Genomic DNA, 12,140 nt, shown 5'->3' with positions numbered 1-12,140 from the left:
GAGCTCAGTCCCCTAAGATCACCCACAACCTCAGCTGAGTTTAGCAGAAGATTTCTTCATCAAAACCACCCCCGTCATGAAAACCACCCCCTCCCCCATCCAGCCTTAGTCCTGTCCATTCCTATCTAGGAGGCGTCCATATGTCCTGATGTCATTAACCCTGGGACTACCTGTACTTTATAGCAACTGCATTTTAACTGTTCTTTTAAAAGCATAATTCATACTGCTGTGCAATTGACAAAACGTCCAAAAGGTTTTGAGCATGTTAAACTTCTATTAGAAAAAGAAAACGGCTAATATATAATGAGTAAAATGAGAATATTGAATGAGTATAATGAGTAAAATTTTGGCTGCATTTGCTGGTATGTTTTGTATGTAATGAGGCCAAATTCTATTGGAGAAATAACCATGAGTAGAAATTGGTTATAAATTATCTTTTTTTCCAAAATGGAATGAAAGATGTTTGATATGAAACCTAATGGCATGATATAGCATATACATTTCCCAGCACTAAGCCCTGCTAACAGGCAAAGAATACCAATTAAACCAGTTTCTAAATTTAAATTAAAACAACTTTACCATGAAAAATACAGACTTGGGTAAAGCAATTATGGACCTCTCACAATTATAGCACTAAAAAAAGCTAAATGGAAAAAATGGCAGCTGCCTCAATAAATCTTAAACTAGCATAAAAGGTGCACTAGATTGAGAATAGAGGACATACTACAAATTACTAAGGTTGCTGAAAGTCTGCTTGACTAACCAGCAAATAGGACTTTTAAAACCTGTTTCTAATTTAAACCTGTCTTGGTTGTTACAGTTGCAAAATGAATATAGAAGAGACACATTGCAAGTGATTCTGCATACACTCCTATGCCAAGGTACTGTACCAGTGGCCATTTTTACAATGTTAAGCCAGGTTTTTCCCTTATAGGGTTGGTGAATTTATTGGTAATTCCACCAATCTTACAAAATTTTCCTCCATTTAACAGTGGACTCTTTGTAGTGGAGACTACAAAGTTCAAGGTTCTAGAACTATGGAATAATGGACATTTTAATCATCAATAAATATATATTGACTGTATTTAGGCTGGTGGTCCAACTAATTGTTAATAACATGCTAACATATTACACTCCAGATTTGCTCCTAAAAAGGGTTTCCTTTCCGAATACCTTTTTTATCACGTGATTTTGAGATGTGATTTTGCAGGCTAAGATGCTTGCAAGTAGGATGAGTTTAGTACAGAGCTTAGAACACATTGGTAAAGCCAAAGGGTTTTAGTTTTTATAGTTAAGGGCTACACTACCTACATAGACAGGTAATATCTCTAGATTTGCTAAAGAGAGTATAACAATTAAGGAGCAAAATACTTTCAAAAATTGCTATTCAACTACTAGAAAATCTATATTAATCCACAAAAAAATTAATCAAGAAAACTTGGAGCTTAATTTCCACAGCTCTGGACATCATGAAAGCATTTTTGAAAAAGGAAAATCAAACATGTTTTAGGAAATTACCTACATATTAGTGGTACACAGATTGGTAGCAATTGCAATAAATAAGTATTATTACAGACGTTTTTGTCTATGTGTGGAATATGGAGTTCTACAATTTATGTCATATTGGAGTTGTTGTAACATTGAAGAACAGAATTTGCTGAAAATGAATATGCTACAGAAGAAAGAAAAAAATCCAAGAGTTCAAATGCATTAATATTAGAATTCCTGAAAAAAAGACCTCATTATTTTTTGTACATTTTTTTGCTGCCTAATATATAAGGTAGTTGATATCCTTACTGAATAAATTTATATTTTACCAGTAAACATTGCTGTATGTAATAGCTGGAGCTAATAATGAAGAGTTCAAATGCATTATTATTAGAATTCCTAAAAAAAAAATGACCTTTATTTTTTTTAACATTTATTGCAGCCTGTCATATAAATTGGTTGATGTCTTTACTGAATAAAGTTATAATTTACCTGGAAACATTGCTGTATGTAAAAGCTGGAGCTAATAATGATGAGGATGATGCTTTATTCCCCATTCATGGACAATTTGGTTACGCTCTGTATTTGCAAAAGTGACAAACCTCCATCACTCCTATGTCCTATGTAAAAAAAAAAAAAATTTCTTAGTCTTTATCAAAACTAGATAACAGGTTAAAATAAAGGCATGAGATGACAATAAAATTATGAAGATTTTTTTTAAGATTTAAATCTATGAAATATGAATAGAAGGCCAATTTTCTGGGGAAGTCTTGGTCTGGACCTTTTTGATAAGGGTGCACTCTCACCTTATCTACACATATCGTCCCTTTGCCTCTCTTTATCTAGGACATACTACTGAGGTGTTTGGGAAATGACATTGTAATAAATCCAGATGTTTTTTTTTTTCTCATAATTAGAAATTTTGGACTTGTTTACAAAAACTAAGGCATTTTTGCCATTCCTTAGGTGTGGTATGGTATGACAGAGATATTGATTCCCTAACATTCCAAATAGGGGAAGATGGTTCTCAAACAAAGGAGATCATTACTAGTTGCACAGTAATGTAATCATTACACCTTGCACCCCATACTGGGCAGGTACACTTAAGGTACCACCATTAATGAAAGGTATTCGACAACATAAATGCACTGCCACACATTCAATACCTTTCTTGCCATATACAAGGAATACAAGAAAGCATACTGATGTAATTGAATAAAAGCATGGCACCTTTCTGCAGTTATCTTCTCAGAATAAAATGATAGCTGTACTGTATGTTGTGTTCTACAAAGCATGTGCAGAGGTGTGCTTTGCGACATCACACAAACCAGCCTTGTCCTCTATTTTGGAATTTCATACACAATGGAGAATTTCAACAATTTCCAGTACAACAGCCTGAAAGATTTAAAGATTTACTGCAGACCTTCCACTAAAACGGAATGCCCTCTTTTTCAGCTTTGCTTGGCATGATATGAGGGTACCTCCAAGGAAATTTGTGTGAATCTCGGGGCAGACAATCTTGTAATAAGACATTTTAAACCCTTTGCAACAACACCTGAAATTTCAGCCGCTTTGCATTCTTCATTGATCTTCCCAGAAGGATAGCATAATTCTCACCTGAGGGCCTGACATAGTAATATAAGCATAATTCTAACTTTTTTTCTTTTCAGGTGGGGGAGGAGGTCAAGAAAGTGTAGGCAGGCTTTTTTATTTTAGTGTAAGTCTACTTAACTACTTAAAAGATGTTTATAGAATACTGCTAAGCTTTTGTATTTGATTCTTCGTATGGAATTTTTACAAGTTAACACTCAACTAGTAACTGTTTTTCAAACCTGCATACATCATATAGATTAACAGATCTGCATGAGCAGAGCTGTCAAGGCTCAACTTGCCTCTTGTTTAATGCTTTTGTGCATTCACAGGTCATATTACATTACCACTCTTCTTCTGTTCTCACTAATTGTATTACCACACACATAATATACATTTAAATCATGTTCATGAAAATGTACATTATTATGTTGACTAATTTACTGCAAAAGTGGATGCCCATAGAATATTGTATGAGTCTTTGCTTTTTAAATTAAAAATTACTAAAATATTAGTCATATTGACAGCAACTGTGAGCTTAAAGAAGCTACCAAAAGTATAAATGTAAAAGATTTGTCCCCAAATCCCCAAATACACTAAGTATTAAACCCATACTCAAATAGATGTATAAATACTTGGCCCCCTTCCCCCCCTGACATTTGTAAAGAGATTGGAGAAACATTAAAGCCCCTTTTAAAATGTTTGCCATTGTCGTCCACTGATGGCCCCTGCCACCACTGGGATCAAGCAGGCATCTGGTTTTGCCAAAAGGAAGAGGGCTAAAACCATATGATGAATGTTCTATTTATTTACATTGTTTTCTACCCAGTCCATTGCAAGACAGTAGGTTTACTTGTCCCATATTGCAGAATTGTTTCTGTTTGGCAAAATCCTATTGAGTATGCAAGCATTGAGATGCTATTTTTGTGTTAACAGTGTACGGTATTGTCATAAAACAAAAGAGAGAAATTGAGCAGGGTTTTCGGCACAAACAGTGTATTTACATACATACATTTACACAAAACTGGTGAAACATACAAAAAAAAGCCACTGTACAATCTAGTGGTCTACAGCAATATAATTAGAGCCCTAGAGGGCACTGAACACAGTACAGAGAATTTTAAAGTTTAGTTTGGACCACAGTCATTTCTTGTGGTCCCACATAGGCCCCATAGGGCACTAGACATGCAGCAACTCGTCAGTCTAGTGCTCAATTTCTCTCTTTTGTTTTATGACTTTTCCATATATTTGAGGGTTGGCATTGAAATCATCTTAGTAGCATCACTGCGATATACCACCACCAACATTCAGTTTGAATAGTGTACTGTAGTGCTTGATTCCAAAAAAGGAGTCCACATTCATTGGTTTGGAACCGGCAAACTACTGAAAGTTGATGGTCATTTAGCGTATACTGCTGCTCTTTGCACTACCTCAATAATGGTATAGGAGGTTGTAAATAATTACTGGCTGTTAAAGAGATCTATTTTTCGGAAATATCAAAAGTGACAAAATTACTTTATTTTACACTTTTTTGTTTTGGGACATGGTTCCACAGACACCATGTTTCATATCATGTCATATTGTGGTAACAATGCTATGTTCAGGGGCTTTGCACTTCAGGTGCAAAAGTCAAAATCACCTAAAGTCAAATTTTTACTAAGATATTTATTTTTTTATTTTGACCTTTAAAGCTAAGATCGCAAGATCAGGTGTCATAGATGGAGGAAAAAAGATTGCCGATTTGCATTATTGAAATTCTTTTTTTTTTTTTCAAGAGGTTCATCATGGCTAACTGGATCCTTCCATGACCACCAGCACTAGCAGATGTTATCTTCAAAACAGATCTTTTACTGTGAATTTATGGATACTGGCGATTCAGCAGTTACCTGTTTTATAGGAAAACGGCATGCATTTATTCTGGGAGGTCTAGTATTTATGACAAATTTAAATATTCTACTTCACGGGTGCTCAACCAAAGGCCCAGCAGATCTGGCCCTTTGCTCATTACCTCCCTGCTTTCTCTGCTCATTGTCTTGAAGGGGATGGTGTGCTCTCATCTCGTATGTTTCCCTGTGAGATCGTGCTACCAGGAGAGGGAGCTTCCTGAGCATGCTCAGTGTTAGCTTCCTGAGAGGGCGTGTACTGTAGATCTGGCAATCAACTGTCTGCTCCCTTCCCACTTTGTACTGTATGATAATCCCAGCAGCAGCATGAGTGCTGTGTCCATGCTGCTGTCATTATCCCCATGTATAAACCTTCAAGTCTCCTTCACCGATAGAAACATTACATTTTCAGGGTACACGGGATCCTGAGAGCTGCTAATAAACCAGCCCCCTAAACATAGCAAGTTGCCAGATACAGGGTATCAAGCATAAAATCCTAATAACCTGTGATATTTTCTCAAAGCTGTAGACTCTGCAGTGCAAGTCACTGAGTAGATGGTGGGGTGCTTGTTACTCATAGCTGGCCATTTACCTTCTCTGAAGAGTTGTTAGTAACTGGAAATGTGGGAGCCCCCCCCTCCTTCCCTATTAAAATGTTATACCCATCGATAGCACGCTACCCTGTCACACATAGCTATCTGGCCACTGTGGATTTAGTAGTAAGAACATGTCCCCCTTGGCTATCTGTCAAAGGAGTTCCATTTCTCTGGAAATATACATTGCAGAGATTTTGGGGTACAAAGAAGGTTAGCAGACCCCGATAACTGACGGGAAGCATTGTAGGGTGTAGTTTCTGTCCTTGGTACGGGAATGGTGAGGGGGGAGCAATATATGACCGTCCAGCACTGTATGACAGCTTTAGTTTTGTATCTTTCATTAATAAAATGAGCATTAAATGGAGAGTGTAGAAATTCTTGATATGTCATTCCTATTACCTAATTTGGTGCAGGTACTTTACAGTAATTAGAAACATTTCAATTTAATTTCATTTAAATTAAAACTATTCTAGTTTAACATACATATTTAGTGTTTTTTGGCATTGTAGCCCACAAGTTTTATGTCATGGTCAACAGCGGCCCCCAGATGAAAAAAAAATGGGCACCACTGTTCTACTTGCATAGTAAATAGGGTATTTCGACCTTCTTAAAATATTGCTGTGCAATCTAACTATTTCTATGACAATGTTTTTTTTTTCACCCTAATTTTTAGTGAGTGGGTCTGAGCTTTGCTACCTTTTTTTCAGGTTATGTATGTTTATCATATAATATATCATTATCATGGTACATTATATGGTAAACATGCTGTTCTGATTCTCTTCTCTCCCATTTCGTTTCACCATTCAGAGCATGCTGTCATCTAGCTTAGAATTTACACAGCTGGTAGACCTGAAACATCCCTTGAAACATCTGAACTCCATGTCTCCAACTAAAAACTTCAGCTATAAGGAAAAACCTTACTTCAGATCCTTTGGTAGCCTATTTTGCCAGGAGAGCTCCAAGCCTGGGTAAACACACAGTTCAATTGCACACATTTGCACTGCTGCCAGGAGCGTTATAGCTAAAAAATTGGAAAGATCCACAGATCTTTAAACATATGCTGATGAATAAACGCAGAATGGAAAATTATAATACACATTATAAGCCAGACTTATATAGGTATATATATATAGTAAGATATAGTTTAGGGGTCAGCAACCCGTGGTTTCAGAGCCGCATGCGCCTCTTCAGCCTCTTAATGGGGGATCCCCTTCCTCCGTAGACACTACGGAGCAGGGGGATTCCCCTTCTGGTGTTCTGACGAAAAAATCCACCCGTGAAATAAATCTACCAGGGGCGTGTACAAATGGGTGTACAATGACGTCATGAGGAAAGTTCGACACCTGTGTGTGTGTATGAATGCAGCATGTCATGTTCTGCAGCCCTACATCTCTCCCAATACAAACCTCCATATCTCCTAAACAGTATGTCCTACCAAACTGAAATTTTTAGGGTACACAGGGGACCCTCATAGCTAGCAGTACTCCAAATTTCATCTCCCCACCTTTTACAACTTTTAAAATATTGGGGTCATAATTATAAAAAATAGTTAAAATTGAACATTAGGGTTGCTTTTTTAAAAGTGTGTCTAGAAGCCCGAAATTGAACATACTAATTATGGACCCCCGGGGTGATTTACATAGCAAGGAGGTGCGAACCCCACCAAAATTTTTTCTTGTCACAAAACTAGAAATGTCATACCACACTACCCTGTCCCCTTCCCTACTTTGAACCTCATTTTCTCTGGAACGGGGCGATGTACAAAACCAAAAATGTAGGTGGGAGTGGGGGGCAGCTGTGGCTAACACCCCCAAAAAATGTATTGTTTTTAATTTTTTAAGTAACAGAATGATACGTTAGAAGCTGGAGGCCTATAGGGGCATAGTTCAGTTTATTTCAAAGGAGCCCTACACATGCACACTGCAATTCTGTTTGTTGTATTCTGTTGTTATAACCAGTAAAAATAAAAAAAAACATTAAAAGTTTATAAGCTTTGTTATGTTTTGGTGGCTCCAGACTATTTTTCTTTAGTGGAGGAAGGGGCAAAATGGCTCTTTTGATAGTAAAAGTTGCTGACCCCTGATATAGTTGAATAAGAGTTCTACCCCTTATTATATGCTAATAGTTGCATGAATTGTCACTCAGCACTTGAATGATATGAAACAACTGGTCACCTCTATTCTACCTAGCTCTGCCATACAATGACAAGAAAAACCTCCCCTATAAAAAGTTGATACTGTAAAGCCCTGGTCCAACACCAGTGGTCATCAGGCTCCAAACACCCAATCTGATTCCCCATTCTTCATGTATATAAAGCCCCCGCACAGCCTTTGGAGGCTAGTTGTCCCAAGGACTTTAGCGTGCAAAGGATAGCGTTTGGGTAGAACTGGTAGATGACCAAGAGCCCACCAAGCAGGACAGGACACAATGAATGTCACAGTCATTGTCATCTATTAAGCAATGTATCTAGGGCTTAAAGTGTACCTAAACTCCGAATTTTCACTTTACATAAAGGGGGAAACCACCCTTTAAGGTAAAAATTCTGTTTTTTTTTTTTGTTTTTTTTAAAAAGGGTGCCGCACCACCCCCTAATTCTCAATCGTCTAGATGATCGAGAATGAATGGCAGCACAAAGCATATGGCAGCACAAAGATACCTACATCCCTGGAGGCTCTTGAGTGCTCCTGTGCATGCCCAAGCATCTCTGCCATACGTAGAAGGCGTCAAAAGGGAAATAATCACTGATCTCATGCTTGAGCAGTGAGTTAGGCAAGTTTTTTACCCATCTACGTCACCCAATTCCGCGCCTGGATCGGTTGACGTAGGAACAAGAATCCGGAAGAAGAGAAAAAGATGGTGGCGCTTGGAGCGCTGGCTCAAAGACAGATGCCGGGACGAGGCGGGACCCGATGGAAGAGACCTCTGGACTGATCAACAGCCCCGCGGGATTGAAGGTAAGTGTATTTTTTTTTGTTTTGGGGGACATTTGAGTTTTGTTCCTCTTCAAGAGGCAAGCAACGGTCTGTCCAGGCAGCAAACAATCTCATTTCCCCAAAAAAAGGCAGAGTCAGCAACATGTAATCAAACAAAATATCACACCATCAACACATTAGACTAACTAAACACTACTAAATATTCAAAATCAAGCCAGGAACTAATGAACTTTAACGCAAGCTGCAGAGCGGAGGACAGAACAAGCATCCTGATGTGTTTTGCCCAGATGGCTTTACTCGGGATATTGGAGACCCTGAAACTACAATGATAACAAATATAAGTGATATTACAAAAATAATAACAATACAAATCCATAAAGGTAAATGTACAAACAACATAAATTTCAGTGATGAAAATACAAAGATGACAAATATAAATACTTTTGCAAAGGAAATAACAATATGAATATGTCAGGGTACATATACAAACAACATAAAAAACAACTTATGTAGTTTTGAAGAGCCCATTAGAGGTAATACAGAATTGTGTACTTACTATTTTGTACTAATAGGAAGTACACAATTCTTTATTACCTTCAAAACCACAATAAGTTGTTGAAATTTATGTTGCTTGTACATATACCTTTATAGATTTTTATTGTTATTCTTTTTGTACTATCACTTATTATTAATATTATTATACAGTATTTATATAGCGCCATCATATTACGCAGCACTGTACAAAGTTCATAATCGTGTCACTAACTGTCCCTCAAAGGAGCTCACAATCTAATGTCCCTACTATAGTCATACGTGGTTATTGTAGTCAATTTAGGGGGAAGCCAATTAACCTGACTGCATGTTTTTGGGGTGTGGGAGGAAACCGGAGTACCCGGAGGAAACCCACGCCACTGTGCTGCCCTTATATTTGCCAACATTGTAGTTTCAGGGTCTCTAATATCCCCTGAGGACGCCCATCTGGGCGAAACACGTCGGAATAAGACCCAGGTTTCTGACCTATGACCCTTACACAAGTTTGTAGAACCTTTAGTGATTAGAACAGTGTGTCATCATGTGAATGGTGTTTTATTCTGATTTTATGGTTTTTGTGTATTAATAAAAGTTACAATGGATTTTATATATCACTAATGTCCTCCTTGCCGCAAAAAAGGGCTTCAGCATAAAACTAATTTGATTGCTAAATAATATAATTATAACTAGAGATGAGCGAATCGAAGCTGACGAAGTGGAATTCGATCCGAATTTCAGGAAAAATTCGATTTGATCTGAATCCGAATTTCCTTGCCATTTGTGCGAACGAATCACAATTTTTCCTGAAATGGCGGCTACACGTCTAAGGACTTTAGGGATTCCACTATGATCTTTGGGCACTACAGGGGATGAATAGGGTCTTGTCCCCATTCATCACCTGTAGTGCCCTGTATTCTTAGATAGTAAAACTCTACCTAAGAATACATAGTGCAGCGCTGCAACAGCAATCGCGGTTGCCGTGCTGTACTTCTACTGCGTATTCTTAGATAGAGTTTCTCTAACATAATTTCAATCGTGAGGCTATATGTGATTTCCTTCAGGGATTTGTGCAATGCATTAAAGTCTAAATGGTATACAGTATTGCCCCTTACTCTCCCTGCTTGATTTACACCAACCCACAGTCTATACCAGCGATGGCAAACCTTTTAGAGACTGAGTGCCCAAACTGCAACCCAAAACCAACTAATTTATCGCAAACTGCCAAAACACTGCAATTTAACTTGAATACTGAGGTTTTAGTATAGAAAAATTAACTCATATATGAAAACACTATAACAGAGCTTCCAATTTTACAAACAACTTTTTATTAAAAGGGTAAATTTGGCATGCTTTTAAACAATCTGATTTTTGCCTTTTGTATGCATGCTGATAATTTGTCTAACCTTGGCTCATATTTTGTAAGTTTGAGAGCAACACATGCAGCACTCAGGTCATCCATTAGCCTTTTTCTGGTGTCAGATTTGATATAAGATGATCCAAAGAAAGTTAAGAAAGCAGTCCCAAGTGCTTTCATTGACTTAAATTTATTTGGCAGGGATTTCAACACTTTAAGGATTTTATTTTTAGAACTAACTGTGCTGTCATTTGTGATCCCTTTTATCTTCTCAAGTATTTTATGCAGGTCATAGAATTTATTTTTCAGATAGAGGTTTCTTGAAATTCCAATAGCTCCATTTAGAGATTTTCTACAGATAACCAGTGTAATTCTTCAAATTTGGCTTTACCTGGAGAAGTAAGAAAACACAGGGTTGTCTCCACCTTACAGAACCGTAAAAATCCCGTACTAAATTTGACTAAATTTTGCAGCTGCTACAATGCTATAAAGTTCCTTGTAGATTCCCTGATGGCTTGTAGGATTGTCTACAAATGTAGAATTTTTTTAATGCATTTAAGATTTGGAAAATATTTCAGCAGCCCACTTTCAAGGTTTTTTTCAAAAACCTGCAGTTTTTTCCCAAATGTTTTGATATCACAAAGCATCCTTTCTGTTGTCCTCCCTACACCTTCTAGTTGTTTGTTCAGTACATTGAAATGTAGTGTAAAATCTGTAAAAACCATGAGGTTGGTAAGCCAGGCAATATGGATCAATGAGCTGCGGCTAATACTGCCCTTTTTCATTCAGACAACATGGCCGTTTTGATAATATCTTACCATGTTTTGCTATGTACAGTGAAATTTGAACATTGGCAGCTGTCAGATGACTTGTTCTAGAAAGATAGTTTCAAAAACTAAGATACTGGGAAAGATATTTCCTCAATTTCCCTTCAAGAAATTCTTTTTTTTAAGTTTCACCAATTTTGACAACACTTTTGTGGTGTCTGACATTTGATGTGCGACACACAAAACTTTCATTACACAGAATATATAACACTTTCCCATTGCGTTCAATGACTTTGTCCAGGCCTCTTGGAATGATCTTCCATTTACTCATTTTTGGGTGTTCAAGACTTGGAGTCTACAAAAACATAAAATTAAAAAAAAAATTGAAGCACTCAATACAAATCTATGCCTTTACCAAAAAAAGTTAACCCTAAAGGAACGGATATTCCCTGAATCAACAATCTACAGCAGTGATTCCTTTTGAATTTGCTGACCACCAGCGCAAGAAGGCAAAAATATTAATAAAGAATATTTATATCTTACATTACACGAATGCAGGGAATTTTACTAAATGAATGCCAATTGCAAAGCAATACAGTACATTGCACACTATTTATTTTAAAGCATTGTGGACAGCAACGCATAGTTACAGGGTTCCCATTACATTCAACAGACACTTTCCTCTCTCCCTCTACTTTCACCCTTCCAATTCTGGATCAAGACAAGAAACATCAGCTTTAATACACATCAGCTGTCTCCTTCACACAGCCCAGTGTGCTGAGGGTTAACTGATGACTCCAGAGATAGAAAATTCCGCAGCCAGCATGGGCTTACAGAGGGTCAATGACACAGCCAATGGGAGACCAGCGAGGTGGGGAGTGTGTACCCACAGAGAGGGCTCTGAGTACCCCCTCTGGCACGCGTGCCATAGGTTCGCCACCACTGGTTTATAACAACATTTAGGCCTATTGTTTTTTTCATATATAGCGTGAAAAACG

At 37.5% G+C, this 12,140-nt stretch overlaps 1 protein-coding gene across 2 annotated transcripts in view; it reads left to right on the top strand.

Moving 5' to 3' along the window:
• Positions 1–7,541, top strand: part of SLC16A2 (solute carrier family 16 member 2) — a 123,823-nt gene extending 116,282 nt beyond the window's left edge. The window contains exons 7-8 of one of the 2 annotated variants that reach the window (XM_072429645.1): positions 821–881; positions 4,854–7,541. In XM_072429645.1, the coding sequence (XP_072285746.1) occupies positions 821–881; positions 4,854–4,870 (78 nt within the window). In that variant the 3' untranslated portion in view covers positions 4,871–7,541. Of the gene's footprint in view, positions 1–820 lie in introns of both variants that reach the window. The other variant, XM_072429644.1, reaches the window with a different exon arrangement.
• The last annotated feature ends 4,599 nt before the right edge of the window (positions 7,542–12,140 follow it).

This window comes from Pyxicephalus adspersus, chromosome Z (assembly GCF_032062135.1).
Source record: "Pyxicephalus adspersus chromosome Z, UCB_Pads_2.0, whole genome shotgun sequence".
Taxonomy (NCBI): domain Eukaryota; kingdom Metazoa; phylum Chordata; class Amphibia; order Anura; family Pyxicephalidae; genus Pyxicephalus; species Pyxicephalus adspersus.
The sequence above is the reverse complement of the archived record's forward strand: the minus strand, read 5'-3'. Positions and strand labels throughout refer to the sequence as shown.